Genomic DNA, 21,286 nt, shown 5'->3' with positions numbered 1-21,286 from the left:
TTTCCAAAAATGCCATGGAAAAGTCAAGAATACTAATACACACTGGTTCTTTCCAGCCCCTCCTGGTCCTCCATTTCCCAAAGTGACAGATTGGACTAAATCATCTGTGGATCTGGAATGGTCTCCCCCACTGAAAGATGGTGGATCCAAAATAACTGGATACATTGTTGAATATAAAGAAGAAGGAAAAGAAGAATGGGAAAAGGTGGCTAAAACTTGGCATTAAGAAAATGTACTGTGCATAACCTAAAAATGTAATATTTATTCTCAATCCCGTTAACTTCTATCTATATTTTTTGGATTAAGAAATCAGAAAAATAACATAATTAAAACTGATAATCCAAACACTTGCTAGTGTCAAAAATCTAATCAAAAGTTGTGTAGTTATCGTTAACTTATCTTTTGGTTATAAACCCTGGAAGCGTGGAATAAATGAACAGTACAGTTTCTTAATCATTTGACAATAGTTTTAAAGCATAATTCCTAGCCAGTTATTCCATTCACTGTTGCCTGTAATATCTGATCCCTAAAACCTAAACTGGCAACAATTTTCCAAAGAGAGTAGTTAAATAGGCTGCTGGTTTTGCTTTATGAAGCTATTACAGCAAGAAGCTACAAAGAACTATTCTAATTATAAAATGATTTTTTATGATTTTTGCCCCAGGGTAAAGATAAAGAAGTGAGAGGAACAAAACTTGTTGTGACGGGATTAAAAGAAGGAGCATTCTACAAATTTAGAGTTAGAGCAATCAACATTGCTGGCATTGGAGAACCCGGAGAAGTCACAGATATCATTGAAATGAAGGACAGAATTGGTAATTATTACTTCTATTGTTTCATCAATATTTATGTTTCAGATTGAAAATGAAACTCACATTTGTAATTTACAATTGTTTCCCAGTTTCACCTGACCTTGAGTTAGATGCCAGTGTCAGAGACAGAATTGTGGTTCATGCTGGAGGCGTGATCCGAATCATTGCTTATGTGTCTGGAAAGCCTCCTCCAACCGTCACCTGGAGCATGAATGAAAGAGCCTTACCTCAGGAAGCCACCATTGAGACCACAGCCATCAGCTCATCCATGGTCATCAAGAACTGCCAGAGGAGCCATCAAGGCGTCTATTCTCTTCTTGCCAAAAATGCAGGGGGAGAAAGAAAGAAGACAATTATTGTCGATGTATTAGGTACATACTTTCAGTTTGTCCATGCAACTTTTTAAACCAGCATCTTTGTTACACCTACAACAAGACTATGTTGTAATAAAACTACGTTACAAACATTTTGGAAAATAGGAAAGTTGCCCACAATCTTATTGACCACTATTACAATTTTTAAAATTTCCTCCTTGGGGGCCGAACCCGTGGCTCACTCGGGAGAGTGTGGCGCTGGGAGCGCAGCAGCGCTGGGAGCACAGAGGCCGCAGGTTCGGATCCTATATAGGGATGGCCGGTGCGCTCACTGGCTGAGCACGGTGCGGGTGACACCAAGCCAAGGGTTATCCCCTTACCAGCCACAAAAAAAAAAAAAAAAAAAAATTTCCTCCTTGCTTTTTTATCCTATGAATATTCTATGTGGTTGTACTTTTACTATACATAAAGTTTTTCATGCTGCTTTTTTATATAGCATGATACCATTAGCATCTACTATGTTATTATACAGTTTTAAAAACTATAAAACAACTTTCCTACAAATGTGCATGAATGTTTAACTACTTGCCAGTGTTGGCAGTTATCATATCATGGGACTCTATTCTTATTTGCTAATTATCATAAGAATGCAAAAAGAAAAAAGAAAGAAACCCTTTCAAAGCGTTTCAGTATTTTAATTGAAAAGAAGCATCATATTTGGTTATGAATATTGCATTTCTAGTCACTGAATATAGAGTTGAACTCTACAAGGCTTTTTCATGCCTCTCATTGGCTGCTTTAGTCCAGTGATTTGGTCAGAAAGTGAAGTCCTCCCACTCAGAGCTCTCTCTAAGCATGTCTGTAGGCACAGCCATACTCCAAACAGCCAGTTCTCTGTTGAAAATAATTAACATAAAACTTGCATAAGGAAAAAGATTTCTTAAGCAATAGTCCTACAAACTTTTTGGTTAGTTTCTAGCTGCTAAGCACCCTTTTGCTTAATGGCTATTACTTCAGTTTGATAACTGGTGCATTTCCACATTAAATTTCCAATGCCTTCAAAGTCATTCCGAGATTTGAGGTTTCCTGTGCTGTTCATTGAATCACTGGTCACCCAGAATAAAACTGTCTCTCCCTCTTTCCCCCTTGGAAAGGAAACTGGACACAGAAGTGACCATGCCACTCTTCTGTCCCCTCTGTGTGTTCTCCTCCCAGCAGCTTCCTTCCATCTGACTCACAAATTACTTTTAAAAAGCACTAGATTCTCCCTTCAGCTTCTAATAAAACTGTGGCAACCAATAACTGTGGCAAACCTATTCCATTTAAAAATATGGTTGAATATAGATAGCAGAAAGAAAAAATACAACTCAATAAATAGAGACAAAACCTTATTTTCTTCATAACAACACTTCTGTCTCCTTTTTAAAAACAGACGGTAACATGTTGAGCACTATAGTTCATTGACGACAAACAGCTTGAAATCTTTTCCTCTAATTTCCAGATGTGCCTGGTCCTGTTGGAATACCATTCCTATCTGACAACCTAACCAATGACTCCTGCAAACTGACGTGGTTTTCTCCAGAAGATGATGGAGGCTCTCCAATCACCAACTATGTCATTCAAAAGCGGGAAGCTGACCGCAAAGCATGGACCCCAGTGACATGTACAGTTACTAGACAAAATGCTACTGTCCAGGGTCTCATTGAAGGAAAAGCCTACTTTTTCCGAATTGCAGCTGAAAATAGCATTGGCATGGGCCCATTTGTTGAGACACCAAATGCACTTGTCATCAGAGAGCCAATAAGTAAGTACAATTTAAAACAATTTTATGCTTAATCACTTCTTCACCTATTTAATAAAAACTATGGTGACAAAATATTCATATAAATGCCATACATGTAATTTATTTAACATGCATTTATTAGGCAATTACTCATTATCTGATTTGATAGTATTTGAATAGTGATTGTGAAAGAGATTATGGGAATATATATGATTCATCAAATCCCTTCCATATATACTACACTGATTTTTTTGTTTTTAATTTTTCACTTGATGGCATAAATAGAAACTGAGTTATTTTCCTAACTGTAAAACTACCAACTCTGGAGTTCTGTCCTAAATGGTTTAGCCTCAATGAACCTCTATCTCCTCATTCATCAAATGAGAAGATTAGATTGTATTAGGTCCTTTTTAGCTCTAATGGTTCTATGATAAGATTTCTTTTGCTATTTATTAAAGCAGAGGGTTTAATGTTTACATGCAATCCTCAGAAAGGAGTATTTACTACATTTTATGACATTCTTAATGTGACTTTTTTCACTATAATTTCATACTTAAACTTGCAGCTGTACCAGAGCGTCCTGAAGACCTAGAAGTCAAAGAAGTTACTAAAGATACTGTAACTCTGACTTGGAATCCTCCTAAGTATGACGGCGGATCAGAAATTATTAACTATGTCCTGGAAAGCCGGCTCATTGGAACTGAGAAGTTCCACAAAGTTACAAATGACAACTTGCTTAGCAGAAAATACACTGTTAAAGGCTTAAAAGAAGGTGACACCTATGAGTACCGTGTCAGTGCTGTCAATATTGTTGGACAAGGCAAACCATCATTTTGCACCAAGCCAATCACTTGCAAGGATGAGCTGGGTATGTGTCTACCACAGTTTATACTTTGATACATGTGTAGATTTGTTATAAGACATCAGTAAAAAATGACTTGCCTTTGGAATTATACTTTTTAGCTCCCCCAACACTTGACCTCGACTTCAGAGACAAGCTTATTGTTCGAGTTGGTGAAGCTTTTGCCCTCACTGGCCGTTACTCAGGCAAACCAAAGCCTAAGGTTACTTGGTTCAAAGATGAAGCTGATGTGCTAGAAGATGACCGTACGCATATAAAGACTACTCCAACAACACTTGCTCTAGAGAAGATCAAGGCCAAACGCTCAGATTCTGGCAAATACTCTGTGGTTGTGGAGAACAGTACAGGCTCCAGAAAAGGTTTCTGTCAAGTTAATGTTGTTGGTAAGTATTATTTAGCAAGAAGAATAGACTTTCTGTTCTTTCAAAAGCAGAAAAGCAAGTGACATTTTGTGCTGTGATTTTTTTTTTTTCTTCTACAGACCGCCCTGGACCACCAGTAGGACCAGTTATTTTTGACGAGGTGACCAAAGAGTATATGGTTATCTCTTGGAAGCCACCTTTAGATGATGGAGGCAGTGAAATTACCAATTATATTATTGAGAAGAAGGAGTTGGGTAAAGACGTTTGGATGCCTGTGACATCTGCAAGTCCTAAAACAACATGCAAAGTTCCTAAACTGCTAGAAGGAAAAGATTATATTTTCCGGATACATGCTGAAAATCTGTATGGAATAAGTGATCCTCTGGTGTCTGATTCAATGAAAGCCAAAGATCGTTTCAGTATGCGTTGTTTCTTTTTAGTGATTCAATGCTTGATACAGTTAACAGGAAGAATTAAATTTCTAACACATTTTGCTAACATTTGTTTTAGGGGTTCCTGATGCACCAGATCAGCCAATTGTTACAGAAGTTACCAAAGACTCTGCATTAGTAACCTGGAACAAGCCACATGATGGAGGAAAGCCCATTACAAACTACATCCTAGAAAAGAGGGAAACTATGTCTAAACGATGGGCTAGAGTTACCAAAGAGCCTATCCATCCATACACTAAATTTAGGGTTCCTGATCTTCTAGAAGGATGTCAGTATGAATTCCGGGTTTCTGCAGAAAATGAAATTGGTATTGGAGATCCAAGCCCACCATCCAAACCAATCTTTGCTAAAGATCCAATTGGTATAGTATTGAAACATTCATTTAGTTTTCATATTATCCAACTTTGTTTTCAGCTATATTCTAACTCCTTTTTGTTTTTTATTTTATTATGTAGCTAAACCAAGTCCACCTGTTAATCCTGAAGCAATAGATACAACATGTAATTCAGTTGATCTGACTTGGCAGCCACCACGTCATGATGGTGGGAGCAAGATTCTGGGTTATATTGTTGAGTACCAGAAAGTCGGAGATGAAGAGTGGAAAAGAGCAAATCACACTCCTGAGTCATGTCCTGAAACGAAATATAAAGTCACCGGTCTTCGGGATGGTCAAACCTATAGATTCAGAGTGATAGCAGTCAACGAAGCTGGTGAATCGGATCCAGCGCATGTTCCTGAGCCAGTCCTAGTAAAAGACAGACTTGGTGAGTGAAATGTTCTCACCTGCATTTGCAAGGAAGATGGGTGTCTGATTGTACGTGCTTAATTGGCACGTGCATTAATGAATCCAAACTGAATATACTGTTCTCTTTATTCTAGAACCACCTGAGTTGATTCTTGATGCCAACATGGCAAGAGAACAACACATTAAGGTTGGTGATACTCTAAGACTTAGCGCCATCATCAAAGGAGTGCCATTCCCAAAAGTTACTTGGAAAAAAGAAGACAGAGAGGCTCCAACTAAGGCAAGAATTGAAGTTACTCCAGTTGGTAGCAAGCTTGAAATTCGTAATGCTGCCCATGAAGATGGTGGAATTTATTCCTTAACAGTGGAGAATCCAGCTGGTTCAAAAACTGTCTCAGTAAAAGTACTTGTATTAGGTAAGAATTTTAATACTTATGCCATTAAAAATAAATTTTGATACATTTTGAGGTCTTATCTAGATGAAATAACTTACACAACTGTTACTTAACACATTTCAGATAAGCCTGGGCCACCTAGAGATCTGGAAGTCAGTGAAATTAGGAAAGATTCTTGTTACCTTACTTGGAAGGAGCCACTGGATGATGGTGGTTCAGTTGTTACAAATTACGTGGTTGAGAGGAGAGATGTTGCCAGTGCCCAGTGGTCACCTCTTTCAACTACATCAAAGAAAAAGAGTCACTTGGCTAAACATCTTAATGAAGGCAATCAGTATCTCTTCCGAGTAGCTGCTGAGAACCAGTATGGACGTGGTCCTTTTGTTGAAACACCTAAACCCATCAAGGCTCTAGATCCTCTCCGTAAGTTGCTTTCTCTAGATACAAAAGTATTGTTTGACTGTCTTTGAGAATATTACTTATTTGTCATACCTTCTTCTTTTGAAAAGATCCCCCAGGGCCACCCAAGGACCTACACCATGTAGACGTTGACAAGAATGAAGTCTCCCTTGTTTGGAATAAGCCAGACCGTGATGGTGGCTCTCCAATCACTGGATATTTGGTGGAGTATCAAGAAGAAGGCACCCAGGACTGGATTAAGTTCAAGACTGTGACAAACTTAGACTGTGTTGTTACTGGACTACAGCAAGGAAAGACCTATAGATTCCGTGTAAAAGCTGAAAATATTGTGGGTCTTGGTCTCCCTGACACAACTATCCCAATAGAATGTCAAGAAAAACTAGGTAATTTTCAGATTGGCATTATTGTTTTATTTCTTCTTTAAATTACTCATATCGTGAAAATCAAAATCTAATTTCCTCATGTTTACTTTCCAGTGCCTCCATCTGTGGAGTTAGATGTGAAATTAATTGAAGGCCTTGTGGTAAAAGCTGGCACTACAGTCAGATTCCCAGCTATTATAAGAGGTGTGCCCATTCCTACTGCAAAATGGACAACTGATGGGAGTGAGATTAAGACAGATGAACACTACACAGTTGAAACTGACAACTTCTCATCAGTACTTACCATTAAGAACTGCTTAAGGAGAGACACTGGGGAATATCAAATCACAGTTTCCAATGCAGCTGGTAGCAAAACAGTAGCCGTACACCTTACTGTTCTCGATGTTCCTGGGCCACCAACAGGTCCTATAAATATTCTGGATGTTACCCCTGAACACATGACTATCTCATGGCAGCCACCTAAGGATGATGGAGGAAGCCCTGTTATAAATTATATTGTTGAAAAACACGATACAAGGAAAGACACATGGGGTGTTGTCTCTTCAGGAAGCAGTAAGACGAAGCTGAAAATCCCACATCTGCAAAAGGGCTGTGAATACATTTTCCGAGTGAGAGCAGAGAATAAGATCGGTGTTGGTCCTCCCCTTGACTCTACACCTACGGTTGCTAAACATAAGTTTAGCCCTCCATCTCCTCCTGGTAAACCAGTGGTTACTGACATTACTGACAATGCCGCAACAGTGTCTTGGACCCTGCCAAAATCTGATGGCGGCAGTCCAATAACTGGTTACTATGTGGAACGTCGAGAAGTAACTGGCAAATGGGTGAGGGTCAACAAAACGCCTATTGGTGACCTGAAATTTAGAGTGACTGGACTTTATGAGGGAAATACATATGAGTTTAGAGTTTTTGCTGAAAATCTTGCAGGACTAAGCAATCCATCCCCAAGTTCTGACCCAATTAAAGCTTGCCGGCCCATCAAACCACCTGGACCACCTATAAATCCTAAACTGAAAGACAAGAGCAAAGAAACAGCTGACTTGGTGTGGACAAAGCCTCTCAGTGATGGTGGTAGCCCCATTCTAGGATATGTAGTGGAATGTCAGAAGCCTGGCACAGCACAGTGGAGCAGGATTAATAAAGATGAGCTCATTAGACAATGTGCCTTTCGGGTACCTGGACTAATTGAAGGAAATGAGTACAGATTCCGTATAAAGGCTGCTAATATTGTGGGAGAGGGAGAACCGAGAGAATTAGCAGAATCTGTGATTGCAAAAGACATCCTTCATCCTCCAGAAGTAGAACTTGATGTAACTTGTCGTGATGTTATAACCGTTAGAGTGGGCCAAACTATCCGCATTCTTGCTCGAGTCAAAGGCAGACCCGAACCAGACATAACTTGGTCTAAGGAAGGCAAAGTATTGGTCCGAGAAAAGCGGGTTGACCTAATTCATGATCTACCTCGTGTTGAGTTACAAATTAAAGAAGCTGTTAGAGCTGATCATGGCAAGTATATCATCTCAGCTAAGAACAGCTGCGGACATGCCCAAGGGTCAGCCATTGTAAATGTCCTTGACAGACCCGGGCCTTGCCAGAATTTGAAGGTTAGCAGCGTAACCAAAGAGAACTGCACACTTTCTTGGGAAAACCCACTTGATAATGGTGGCTCAGAAATAACAAATTTCATAGTAGAATATCGCAAACCAAATCAGAAAGGCTGGTCAATTGTTGCTTCAGATGTCACTAAGCGATTAATCAAAGCCAACCTTTTAGCCAACAATGAATATTATTTCCGAGTTTGTGCAGAAAATAAAGTAGGTGTTGGGCCAACCATTGAAACAAAAACTCCAATTCTGGCTATTAATCCTATTGACAGACCAGGTGAGCCTGAAAACCTCCACATTGCAGATAAGGGAAAGACATTTGTCTATCTAAAGTGGCGGCGGCCTGATTATGATGGTGGCAGCCCAAATCTATCATACCATGTTGAAAGGAGGTTGAAGGGCTCTGATGACTGGGAAAGAGTACATAAAGGAAGCATTAAAGAAACCCAATACATGGTTGATAAATGTGTTGAAAACCAGATTTATGAGTTCAGAGTGCAAACAAAGAATGAAGGTGGAGAAAGTGACTGGGTAAAGACAGAGGAAGTTGTTGTGAAAGAAGACTTACAGAAACCAGTACTTGAGCTGAAATTAAGTGGTGTGCTAACTGTCAAAGCAGGGGACACCATTAGACTTGAGGCAGGCGTTAGAGGCAAACCATTTCCAGAAGTTTTATGGACCAAGGACAAAGATGCTACAGACTTAACAAGATCACCAAGGGTCAAAGTTGATACCAGTGCTGATACATCTAAGTTTTCTCTTTCTAAAGCCAAGCGAAGTGACGGTGGTAAATATGTGATTACAGCAACTAATACAGCTGGCAGTTTTGTGGCCTATGCCACTGTCAATGTTTTAGATAAGCCTGGTCCTGTAAGAAACCTGAAAATCGCTGATGTGTCCAGTGATAGGTGTACTATTCGCTGGGATCCACCAGAAGATGATGGTGGCTGTGAAATCCAAAATTATATTCTAGAAAAATGTGAGAGCAAGAGAATGGTTTGGTCTACCTATTCTGCCACTGTCTTGACGCCCGGTGCTACAGTAACACGTCTCATAGAAGGAAATGAATATATTTTCAGAGTCCGTGCAGAAAATAAAATAGGCACAGGGCCTCCAACAGAAACTAAACCAGTCATAGCAAAAACCAAGTATGATAGACCTGGTCGCCCTGATCCCCCAGAAGTCACTAAAGTAAGCAAAGAAGAGATGACTGTGGTTTGGAATCCACCTGAATATGATGGTGGAAAGTCTATCACAGGATACTTTTTGGAGAAAAAGGAAAAACATTCAGCGAGATGGGTCCCTGTTAACAAGAGTGCGATCCCTGAGAGACGTATGAAAGTACAGAATCTCCTCCCAGAACATGAATATCAGTTCCGTGTCAAGGCAGAAAATGAAATTGGAATTGGAGAACCAAGCTTGCCTTCAAGACCAGTGGTGGCAAAAGACCCCATAGGTAGGATGTCCTTTTTTTTCTGATATCACACCAACTCTTAATCTCAAGCACAGAGATTTTAGATAAATCAGGTAAATCGATAACATCAAAACTTAATTTTAGCCAATATTTTTCCAAATAGACCTTTTGCCAAATCACCTAAAATGTACAAACAACGGTAGATTCTAATTTTTATGAAGGAAAATAAAAGACTCAGTAATTGAGAAAATGAATGACCTATTTTAAACTAATTGAGAACTGACTACACAACATCACACATTAAAGTATCATTAGTAGTTGTTAACCATGTGTACATTTATTCTTATATAATTTATTTTCAGAACCACCTGGTCCACCAACCAATCTCAAAGTGGTGGATACAACCAAAAGTTCCATAACTCTTGGGTGGGGAAAACCAGTCTATGATGGTGGTGCACCAATAATTGGATATGTTGTGGAAATGAGACCAAAAATAGCAGATGCATCCCCTGATGAAGGCTGGAAGAGGTGCAATGCTGCAGCACAACTCGTCCGCAGGGAATTCACTGTCACCAGCTTGGACGAAAACCAGGAATATGAGTTCAGGGTGTGTGCCCAAAACCAAGTAGGCATTGGGCGCCCTGCAGAACTGAAGGAAGCTATCAGACCTAAAGAAATCCTAGGTGAGGCCCTCCTTTAGCACTTGACTCAGTCACACTTCATTTCTCATACAATTTCCCAGCATTCTGAAAAACTAACTAATGACCTTCATGTCATCTGCAGAACCTCCAGAGATTGATTTGGATGCCAGCATGAGAAAACTGGTCACAGTGAGAGCAGGATGCCCAATTCGACTATTTGCCATAGTGAGAGGGCGACCAGCCCCTAAAGTCACTTGGCGAAAAGTGGGTATTGATAATGTAGTCAGAAAAGGACAAGTCGACCTGGTTGACACGATGGCCTTCCTTGTCATCCCCAATTCTACTCGTGATGACTCAGGAAAATACTCCTTAACGCTTGTGAACCCGGCAGGAGAAAAGGCTGTATATGTGAATGTCAGAGTATTAGGTGCGTGGCTAAAATGCTTCTCCCTCCCTCTTCATAAATGCATTAGTAATAAGGATGCTGAGGAGATGTGTATATCTGATTTTGTGATTCTTTACAGATACGCCTGGACCTGTGTCTGATTTAAAAGTTTCAGATGTCACTAAAACATCATGTCACGTGTCTTGGGCCCCTCCTGAAAATGATGGTGGGAGCCAAGTGACACATTATATTGTGGAGAAACGTGAGGCAGACAGAAAGACATGGTCGACAGTTACCCCAGAAGTTAAGAAAACGAGCTTCCATGTAACCAATCTTGTCCCTGGGAATGAGTATTTCTTCAGAGTAACTGCTGTCAATGAGTATGGCCCTGGTGTCCCATCCGAGGTCCCGAAACCAGTGCTTGCATCAGATCCTCTAAGTAAGTAATATCCTTTCTTCCTCCTCTTAACTCCAGTCCCCTATTTGAGCAAGGTCAAGATACTGATGCCATTTTAATCCATTACTGAAAGGGATTTAATTTGTAGAAACCCAAACAGTACAATAAATATCTAACTCATTTATGAAAGACTTTGATCTGCCTCATCCTGGAATTTTTTATTTTCATCATACAAAGGGGATTTGATAAGGTTACCTGTATCATTTTCTAAATCGTATTCTTCTTCCAGGTGAGCCGGATCCCCCAAGGAAACTAGAAGTGACTGAAATGACAAAGAACAGCGCTACATTAGCCTGGTTACCTCCCCTGCGTGATGGAGGCGCTAAAATTGATGGCTATATCATTAGTTACAGAGAAGACGAACAGCCTGCAGATCGCTGGACAGAGTACTCAGTGGTAAAAGATCTCAGCCTTATTGTCACTGGCCTAAAGGAAGGAAAGAAATATAAATTTAGAGTAGTGGCCAGAAATGCTGTTGGAGTCAGTTTGCCAAGAGAAGCAGAAGGAGTATATGAAGCAAAAGAACAACTGTGTAAGTAATCGTTGCATCATTTATATCACGTGATAAAAGTTTATTAGAGTGATCTTTTGATATGTAGACGCTTCTCCCTGAGGAATCCAGTGTCAGAAGTACTTGAAAAACAGTAGAGAACAGTGGTTTTCAAACACTTGGGCCCACATCATACAGTAAACAAACTTTAAATCATGACACAATACATATACATAAATATAACTTTAAAAAGTTTCTTGAAACAATACCTATCCTTATTATGTGTGCGGCAGTCTGATATTTTCTATTCCATTCCATTTCGTTCTTTTAAAAACCATTGACTGTAATGCAAACATTAATTTGAACCCACTAATGGGTTGCAACCCACAATCTGAAAAACAACAGTATAGTTCCCCATCAGAGAAAATTTAACCCCTCAAATTAATGTATTTTCATTTTACTTCTAGTGCCACCAAAGATCCTTATGCCAGAGCAAATTACTATTAAAGCTGGGAAGAAACTCCGAATTGAAGCCCATGTATATGGAAAGCCTCATCCCATCTGTAAATGGAAAAAAGGAGAAGATGAAGTTGTCACATCCAGCCACCTGGCAGTGCATAAAGCAGACAGTTCTTCAATTCTGATCATAAAAGATGTTACTAGGAAAGACAGTGGCTACTATAACCTCACAGCAGAGAACAGTTCTGGGACAGACACTCAGAAAATCAAAGTTATTGTCATGGGTAGGTTAAGCATTAGACAGATGGCCATCTAAATATGAAGATCAGAAACATTTTTTCCTATCAAATCCCTGTTCTTATATTTCTTTGCTCTTGGTTCATGCAGATGCCCCTGGGCCCCCTCAGCCTCCGTTTGACATTTCTGATATAGACGCCGATGCTTGCTCCCTATCATGGCACATCCCTCTGGAGGACGGAGGCAGTAACATCACCAATTACATAGTGGAGAAGTGTGACGTAAGCCGAGGTGACTGGGTCACGGCTCTAGCTTCAGTCACAAAAACTTCCTGCAGGATTGGAAAGCTGATCCCAGGCCAGGAGTATATCTTCCGGGTCCGTGCTGAAAATCGATTTGGCATTTCAGAGCCTCTTGTATCTCCAAAGATGCTTGCTAAGTTCCCATTTGGTATGTTTTTTTCAGGGAGAAAAAAATATGTTTTCTTTCTAATCTGTTACTTAAGGTAGAAAATAACATTTCATTTATCTTCATCTCCAGATGTTCCTAGTGAACCAAAGAATGCACGAGTCACCAAAGTCAACAAAGACTGCATATTTGTTGCATGGGACAGACCAGACAGTGATGGAGGGAGCCCCATTATTGGCTACCTGATTGAACGCAAAGAGAGAAACAGTTTGCTCTGGGTGAAAGCCAACGATACTCTTGTCCGGTCCACTGAATATCCTTGTGCTGGCCTTGTAGAAGGTCTTGAATATTCATTCAGAATCTATGCCCTAAACAAAGCTGGATCCAGCCCACCCAGCAAACCAACAGACTATGTAACTGCAAGAATGCCAGTTGGTAAGTAATTTTTTGGGGTTAGTATTATGGAGGCACTTTTAAAACTTGGAGTCTCGGGCTGGCCCCATTGCTCACTTGGGAGAGTGCAGCACTGGCAGTGCCGAGGCCGCGGGTTCAGATCCTATATAGGAATGGCCAGTGCACTCACTAGCTGAGTGTGGCACAGACCACACTGTGCTGAGGGTTGCGATCCCCTTACTGGTCAAAAGAAAAAAAAAACTTGGAGTCTCTGAAGATTACTACTTCCATTAAGGAATATGTTCTATCTCTTACCGTGAAAATGTGCTGCATATAACTCTTTTATAAGCACACAGCAAGAACTCAAAAGTGCATACTGATTGAATGATTATTAAAATTGAATGATTGTCATCCTGTTGAGCTTGTTACTTAGCAGTAGAAGTGATAATATGAAATATGGAAGTTTAAACTTCTGCTAATATGATGAATGCTGAGAATACCTCTTTTGGTTTTAGATCCTCCTGGGAAACCTGAAGTTATTGATGTTACCAAGAGTACTGTATCCCTCATCTGGGCCCGTCCGAAGCATGATGGAGGCAGCAAAATCATTGGCTATTTCGTAGAAGCTTGCAAACTTCCTGGTGATAAGTGGGTCCGGTGCAATACCACACCCCACCAGATTCCCCAGGAAGAGTACACAGCTACTGGCTTAGAAGAGAATGCTCAGTACCAATTTAGAGCAATTGCCAGGACCGCAGTAAACATTAGCCCGCCTTCTGAACCTTCTGATCCTGTGACTATTGCTGCAGAAAACGGTAAGAATCTGTAGAGTATTATAGGCAAAGATGTACAGCGGGATACAAACTGTGAGGACTGTGTAAGTTTAACAGTATACATGCACAGAAAGACAACAAAGAAATGCACCAAAATGATAAAAGTGAAAATTTAGGGGGGTTGGAATTATGGGTGATCTTTTCTTTATACTTTCAGCATTATCAGATTTCTACATTAATCTTGTATTTCTTTTATAATGAATACTTTCTTTTTTAAAATCCCATTCTTCGTGGTTATCAGAGACTTGGGGGTGGGAGTGGAGATAGTGAAAAAGGAGATGTTGGTTAAAGTTTCAGTTAGACAGAAGGAATACTTTTAGTAATCTGTTTCACAGCATGGTGACCAAAGTTAATAACAATATATTGTATATCTCAAAATGGCTAAAAGAGTAACTTTTAAATATTCTTACCAGAAAAAAAATGATGAATAGGTGAGGTGATGGGTATGTTAATTAGCTTGATTTAATCATTCTACAATGTATACGTATATCAAAACATCACATTGTACCTCATAAATACATACAATTATTTGTATATTAAATAAAATAAAATCCCATTCTTTAAAGAGTATATGAATTTCCCACTATTATTCATAAGAATTATATAGTATAGCTTTGCATATATTAAGTCTGTCTATCTTCTTTCTTTCCAGTTCCTCCCAGGATAGACCTGAGTGTGGCTATGAAATCTTTGCTTACCGTGAAGGCTGGAACTAATGTTTGCTTGGATGCTACTGTTTTTGGAAAACCAACGCCAACAGTATCTTGGAAGAAAGATGGTACACCACTAAAACCAGCAGAAGGCATAAAGATGGCCATGCAGCGGAACCTGTGCACCTTGGAGCTATTCAGCGTAAACCGAAAGGACTCGGGAGACTATACCATCACTGCTGAAAATTCAAGTGGTTCCAAGTCAGCCACCATTAAGCTTAAAGTGTTAGGTAACTAAAGCGCTTTATTAGAATCCCATATTGTCCTTTGGATAATGGAATGTAAATAGGAGTTACAAAATACTATGTTAGAAAAGATACATGTCTTAATATATATTTCCCAAGCACAGAATTATTATCACAGAGCAATAGTGTTTGAGAGCCAAAAGAGCATTAGAGATCACGTATTCCAGTTACCTAACTTTACATATGAGGAAACTAAGAAAGTGAAAAATAAAGTGATTTCCAAGGTCATGCAGTATAAAGACTACAGCCCAGGTCTCCAGACCACAACTCTATACTCATTCCCTATTCCACATGTGTTAGTAAAAGACTTCACTTTTCTTCCTTATTCTTTCAGATAAACCAGGTCCTCCAGCTTCTATTAAAATCAACAAAATGTATTCAGATCGTGCAATGCTTTCTTGGGAACCTCCTCTTGAAGATGGAGGCTCAGAAATCACTAACTACATTATTGACAAACGCGAAACAAGCAGACCCAACTGGGCTCAAGTCTCTGCTACTGTGCCCATCACCAGCTGCAGCGTGGAAAAACTTATAGAGGGCCATGAGTATCAGTTCCGTGTTTGTGCTGAAAATAAATACGGAGTGGGTGATCCAATCTTCACTGAACCAGCAATTGCTAAAAATCCATACGGTAGGAACATTTCCCTTTGGTTTTTCATTTTACTTTTTAAATATCACCTTTTAGTTGGGGAAATTAACTTTTCAATCAATTTCTGCAGACCCACCCGGACGCTGTGATCCTCCCATTATTAGCAACATAACCAAAGAACACATGACAGTCAGCTGGAAACCACCAGCAGATGATGGCGGCTCACCCATCACTGGCTATTTGCTTGAAAAGCGGGAAACCCAGGCAGTGAACTGGACTAAAGTCAATAGAAAACCTGTTATAGAAAGAACTATAAAAGCAACAGGTCTCCAAGAAGGTACCGAATATGAGTTCCGAGTTACAGCTATCAACAAGGCTGGACCAGGCAAACCCAGCGACGCATCCAAGGCTGCTTATGCTCAGGATCCTCTATGTAAGTTTTCAAGACAGAGTTCCAAATCCTGTGTTATAATCAGCACTAAACAATGAGGAATGTGGTTTTAATGAAAATTTTTTATTATTATTTATCCTCAGATCCTCCTGGCCCACCAGCTTTCCCTAAAGTCTATGACACAACCCGTAGCTCTGTGAGTCTATCTTGGGGCAAGCCAGCCTATGACGGTGGTAGCCCTATCATTGGTTATCTCGTTGAAGCAAAACGAACTGACTCTGATAATTGGGTGAGGTGCAATTTACCAGAGAAGCTACAGAAAACCCGCTTTGAGGTTACAGGCCTAATGGAAAACACAGAATATCAATTCCGTGTGTATGCCGTTAATAAGATTGGATACAGTGACCCCAGTGATGTGCCGGATAAACACTACCCCAAGGATATCTTAAGTAAGTATTACCAGGAGAAATATATAGGGCTTTTCTTGTCACTTATATTATGAGAGGGAGAATAGAATTCCCTTATGTAGAGTTCTTTACAAGCTTTAGAGTTGGTAACTCCAGGAGTACATTTTAGTTAGGAAGGAGTGTTAGGTTGGTACTTCGTGGTATCATATAGCAAACCAAATGGAAAGCAAGGTGATTTGCAGTTTCGAAAAGCTTTTCATACATACATGAGAATTTTATGTCTTCAGAAGAATATGGAATGTAGGAATTTTATTCTGCAAATAAAAAGGTTTTTTTTCAACTAAGTAGTAAGCTATTTATCATGATTATGTTGTTTATTTTCTCTTCCAATCTCCATAAATATATAATTGGTAGACTCTCTATCTGAATGTATCCTTTTCCCCATTTTTTCTATTCACTTATTCTCCGTAACTATCTTCCTCTTTATTTTGAATTACTTGGTATTATACTTCACCCTTTATGTACTTTTCCTCCAACAACAAAATAATAAAGACAGCTAGAGCATATGGCAGAGGACCTTCTCTTTCTAAAAAAGAGAACTTTCTTTTTTAGAAAAGAAAAAAGAATGGAAGAGGGCAAAGGACCCATCATCTGCTTTCTTTTAACATATGTAAAGTTTGAGAGCATGTAAGGTTCACAAGGAGAGTGGGTACAGATCCTCCAGGGAAAACTCGGAAAATGGAAAGATCAACAGTTGGAGGAGTATTGAAATAGTTTTGAGGATTATATTAAGAATGTTTTAAAGAACAAGAAATAAGTTCTAGAAAAGAAACTTATTTTAGGAGTGATAAGGCCAGCCCTTGGAAGTACATTTGACCATTAAATTTTTTTATTACTTTAATTTCTTCACCCCAAAATTACACAGTTCCACCTGAGGGAGAACTTGATGCTGATTTAAGGAAAACACTTATATTACGTGCTGGAGTTACAATGAGACTGTATGTACCGGTAAGAGGACGTCCACCTCCAAAGATTACTTGGTCTAAACCAAATGTCAATCTAAGAGAAAGGATTGGACTGGACATAAAGTCAACTGACTTCGACACTTTCTTGCGCTGTGAAAATGTGAACAAATATGATGCAGGAAAATATATCTTGACCTTGGAGAACAGCTGTGGTAAAAAAGAATATACCATTGTAGTGAAAGTGCTTGGTAAGTCTATTTGAGAAAAGAATCACATATATTTTAAAATAATATAGTTCAGGTATTTTTCACATGTTCATTTCTTATTTACCCACTATTTATTCAGATACGCCTGGGCCACCTGTCAATGTGACTGTTAAGGAAATATCCAAAGACTCTGCTTATGTGACTTGGGATCCTCCCATTATTGATGGTGGAAGCCCCATCATAAACTATGTGGTACAGAAACGTGATGCAGAGAGGAAGTCCTGGTCTACGGTGACAACTGAGTGCTCAAAAACAAGCTTCAATGTATCTAACCTGGAAGAAGGAAAATCCTACTTCTTCAGGGTGTTTGCTGAAAACGAGTATGGCATTGGTGATCCTGGTGAAACACGTGATGCTGTCAAAGCTTCTGGTGAGCAAATGAGCTACCACCCATCATTTTGAGTGACATCCCACCTTGGTTATCTGGTGCTTAGATATATCATTTATCATTTGCTTTAGAAACCCCTGGACCAGTTGTGGACCTGAAAGTGATGTCTGTAACTAAGTCATCTTGTAGTATTGGCTGGAAAAAGCCTCGCAGCGATGGTGGAAGTAGAATTATTGGATATGTAGTCGATATGTTGACTGATGAAAATAAGTGGCAACGAGTTATGAAATCATTAAGCCTACAGTACCCTGCAAAAGATTTGACCGAAGGGAAGGAATACACCTTCAGAGTGAGGGCTGAGAATGAAAATGGAGAAGGAACCCCAAGCGAAATCACTGTTGTGGCAAAGGATGATGTTGGTACGCCTCTACCCCTACGTCCTCAGTTTCCCTTTATTCTCATCTAAAATGCACCATGAGCCCTACTCATCAGCTTATTTAAAAATCCTTTAAAAATGATAGTGATCTGGAAAGGTTAATTTCCTGGTCTTAAAAATAACAGTAATTTATCTCTGCTCTTTTACAGTGGCTCCTGATCTTGATTTAAAGGATCTTCCTGATTCGTGCTATGTGGCTAGAGAAAACAGCAACTTCCGCCTCAAGATCCCCATAAAAGGCAAGCCAGCTCCATCAGTATCCTGGAAGAAAGGAGAAGATCCTCTAGCGACTGACACAAGAGTCAGTGTTGAATCATCTGCAGTTAACACAACTCTTGTAGTACATGATTGCCAAAAATCTGATGCTGGAAAATACACAATTACACTTAAGAATGTTGCCGGCACCAAGGAAGGAACTCTCTCCATAAAGGTTGTGGGCAAGCCTGGCATCCCCACTGGACCAATCAAATTTGATGAAGTCACTGCAGAAGCCATGACCTTAAAGTGGGGTCCTCCAAAGGATGATGGAGGTTCTGAAATAACCAACTATATCCTAGAGAAGAGAGATTCTGTAAACAACAAGTGGGTGACATGTGCCTCTGCTGTCCAGAAAACCACCTTTAGAGTGACCAGACTTCATGAAGGCACAGAATATACCTTCAGGGTCAGTGCTGAAAATAAATATGGTGTAGGAGAAGGCCTGAAATCGGAGCCAATTGTTGCTAAACATCCATTTGGTAAGTGCCTCGAAGTCAGAAAATATAAAGTAAAACATGGTTTTGAGGAGGTTCCTTATTACTATCTTGTGTTATCTACTTTTTCCTAGATGTGCCCGATGCTCCCCCACCTCCTACTATTGTGGATGTCAGACACGATTCAGTATCTCTAACTTGGACTGACCCCAAGAAAACTGGTGGCTCTCCAATTACAGGTAGTTAGCTTGGTCTTATCCTACAGCTTTTGCATCAGTATTCCTTCCAAATACTTCCCTGAAAACAAGTTGAATGTGTATTCCTTACTTAAGAACTATCTGTATATATGATAATGTATTTTTATTTCAGTACATATGGGTAATGTTTAATTTCATTGAAAACCTCCTAATGCAACAGTTAATAGTCTTTAGTAATAATATCTATCTTGTAAGTTAAAATTGTTCAACAAAAGGGACAATAACCATGCATATTCCAAGAGAAAAAAAAATGACACTATGCCTGCGTAGTAAAAGTATAGATGCTAGCAAAAACGTTGTCTGTTCGATATGTTCATATATAATTAATTTAAGCAAAAATAAATATGTATATATACTTTCAAATCAGGCTACATTTATACATCTATCTGAACTGATACAACCCTGGTCTTTTGCAGGGTATCATATCGAGTTCAAGGAAAGGAACAGCCTTATGTGGAAGAGAGCTAACAAGACTCCTATAAGGATGAAAGACTTTAAAGTGACAGGATTAGCCGAAGGTCTTGAATATGAATTCCGAGTTATGGCAATCAATTTAGCAGGAGTGGGCAAGCCAAGCCTGCCATCAGCGCCAGTTGTGGCACTTGATCCAATTGGTAAGTCGTTATACAAAGAAAAACCCAGGTGCATTTTCTGCATAAAGATAACATTGGTATTTGTTTGACTGGTTTTATTTTTATGTTTTAGATCCTCCTGGCAAACCTGAGGTTATCAATGTAACGAGGAATTCAGTGACTCTCATTTGGACTGAACCCAAATATGATGGTGGTCATAAGTTAACTGGATATATAGTGGAGAAGCGGGATCTACCTTCTAAGTCTTGGATGAAAGCCAACCATGTTAATGTCCCAGACTGTGCCTTTACTGTAACTGACCTTGTTGAAGGTGGAAAATATGAATTCAGAATTAGAGCAAAGAATACAGCAGGTGCTATCAGTGCTCCATCAGAAAGTACAGGAACCATTATTTGCAAGGATGAATATGGTAGGTCAATTTGACTTTTTACACACTTTGTTAAAAAACAGCGAATTAAGCCTCCTTCTTTTTCTGATTAAAACATATATTTTTTTCTTTGCAGAGGCACCAACCATTGTCCTTGATCCCACAATAAAAGATGGACTAACAGTTAAAGCAGGCGATACCATTGTTTTGAGTGCCATTAGCATTCTTGGCAAACCCCTTCCAAAGTCAAGTTGGTCCAGGGCAGGAAAAGACATTAGACCATCAGATATCACTCAGATAACTTCAACCCCAACATCTTCCATGCTTACTGTCAAGTACGCCACTAGAAAAGATGCTGGTGAATACACCATCACTGCTACCAATCCTTTTGGCACAAAGGAAGAACATGTGAAGGTAACAGTCCTTGATGTACCAGGTCCCCCAGGTCCTATTGACATCAGTAGTGTTTCTGCTGAAAAAGCAACACTTACATGGACACCTCCCTTGGAAGATGGTGGCTCACCAATTAAGTCCTATGTTCTTGAAAAGAGAGAAACCAGCCGACTTCTGTGGACAGTGGTTGCTGAAGATATTCAGTCTTGCAGGCATGTGGCAACCAAACTTATCCAAGGAAATGAGTACATCTTCCGGGTCTCAGCTGTAAACCACTATGGCAAAGGAGAACCTGTACAGTCCGAGCCTGTCAAAATGGTAGACAGATTTGGTATGTAAAGCATGTGTGGGAATTGACGTTGAAACATTTACAGCAGAATTTAGGAAGTCATGGATTTCTCATAAATTTGCTTCTTTTTCAGGTCCCCCTGGCCCTCCTGGAAAACCAGAGGTATCAAATGTCACTAAGAACACCGCCACTGTCAGTTGGAAAAGGCCAGTTGATGATGGTGGCAGTGAGATCACAGGATATCACATAGAAAGGAGAGAAAAGAAAGGCTTGCGATGGGTGAGAGCCACAAAGACGCCAGTTTCTGATCTCAGATGCAAAGTAACAGGATTGCAAGAAGGAAACACCTACGAATTCCGTGTCAGTGCAGAAAACAGAGCAGGAATTGGTCCACCTAGTGATGCTTCAAATGCTGTTCTAATGAAAGATGTAGCATGTTAGTATTTATCTTTTTCAATTCAACACCACTTGTCCAGGAGTGCCAATATTTTATATAAATGATCCCAAAA

General features: G+C 39.7%; 1 protein-coding gene across 22 annotated transcripts in view; it reads left to right on the top strand.

The window, feature by feature from the left end:
* The window catches only part of TTN (titin), a 268,315-nt gene that overhangs the window by 197,111 nt on the left and 49,918 nt on the right, over window positions 1–21,286 (top strand). For all 22 annotated transcript variants that reach the window (XM_063115514.1, XM_063115619.1, XM_063115522.1 and 19 more), the window contains 34 exons: window positions 57–205; window positions 665–815; window positions 902–1,183; window positions 2,628–2,930; window positions 3,475–3,777; window positions 3,873–4,154; window positions 4,253–4,552; window positions 4,644–4,946; window positions 5,041–5,349; window positions 5,465–5,746; window positions 5,849–6,148; window positions 6,235–6,528; window positions 6,622–9,588; window positions 9,909–10,229; window positions 10,330–10,614; window positions 10,712–11,011; window positions 11,259–11,561; window positions 11,987–12,262; window positions 12,366–12,665; window positions 12,756–13,058; window positions 13,532–13,831; window positions 14,502–14,789; window positions 15,139–15,435; window positions 15,524–15,826; window positions 15,928–16,233; window positions 17,117–17,404; window positions 17,502–17,792; window positions 17,882–18,169; window positions 18,336–18,923; window positions 19,013–19,117; window positions 19,552–19,749; window positions 19,841–20,137; window positions 20,232–20,819; window positions 20,911–21,213. In XM_063115514.1, coding sequence (XP_062971584.1) covers window positions 57–205; window positions 665–815; window positions 902–1,183; window positions 2,628–2,930; window positions 3,475–3,777; window positions 3,873–4,154; window positions 4,253–4,552; window positions 4,644–4,946; window positions 5,041–5,349; window positions 5,465–5,746; window positions 5,849–6,148; window positions 6,235–6,528; window positions 6,622–9,588; window positions 9,909–10,229; window positions 10,330–10,614; window positions 10,712–11,011; window positions 11,259–11,561; window positions 11,987–12,262; window positions 12,366–12,665; window positions 12,756–13,058; window positions 13,532–13,831; window positions 14,502–14,789; window positions 15,139–15,435; window positions 15,524–15,826; window positions 15,928–16,233; window positions 17,117–17,404; window positions 17,502–17,792; window positions 17,882–18,169; window positions 18,336–18,923; window positions 19,013–19,117; window positions 19,552–19,749; window positions 19,841–20,137; window positions 20,232–20,819; window positions 20,911–21,213 — 12,753 coding nt within the window. The remainder of the gene's footprint in view (window positions 1–56; window positions 206–664; window positions 816–901; window positions 1,184–2,627; window positions 2,931–3,474; window positions 3,778–3,872; window positions 4,155–4,252; window positions 4,553–4,643; window positions 4,947–5,040; window positions 5,350–5,464; window positions 5,747–5,848; window positions 6,149–6,234; window positions 6,529–6,621; window positions 9,589–9,908; window positions 10,230–10,329; window positions 10,615–10,711; window positions 11,012–11,258; window positions 11,562–11,986; window positions 12,263–12,365; window positions 12,666–12,755; window positions 13,059–13,531; window positions 13,832–14,501; window positions 14,790–15,138; window positions 15,436–15,523; window positions 15,827–15,927; window positions 16,234–17,116; window positions 17,405–17,501; window positions 17,793–17,881; window positions 18,170–18,335; window positions 18,924–19,012; window positions 19,118–19,551; window positions 19,750–19,840; window positions 20,138–20,231; window positions 20,820–20,910; window positions 21,214–21,286) is intronic.

This window comes from Cynocephalus volans, chromosome 1 (assembly GCF_027409185.1).
Source record: "Cynocephalus volans isolate mCynVol1 chromosome 1, mCynVol1.pri, whole genome shotgun sequence".
Lineage (NCBI taxonomy): Eukaryota > Metazoa > Chordata > Mammalia > Dermoptera > Cynocephalidae > Cynocephalus > Cynocephalus volans.
This window is presented reverse-complemented; position numbering and strand designations above follow the sequence as displayed.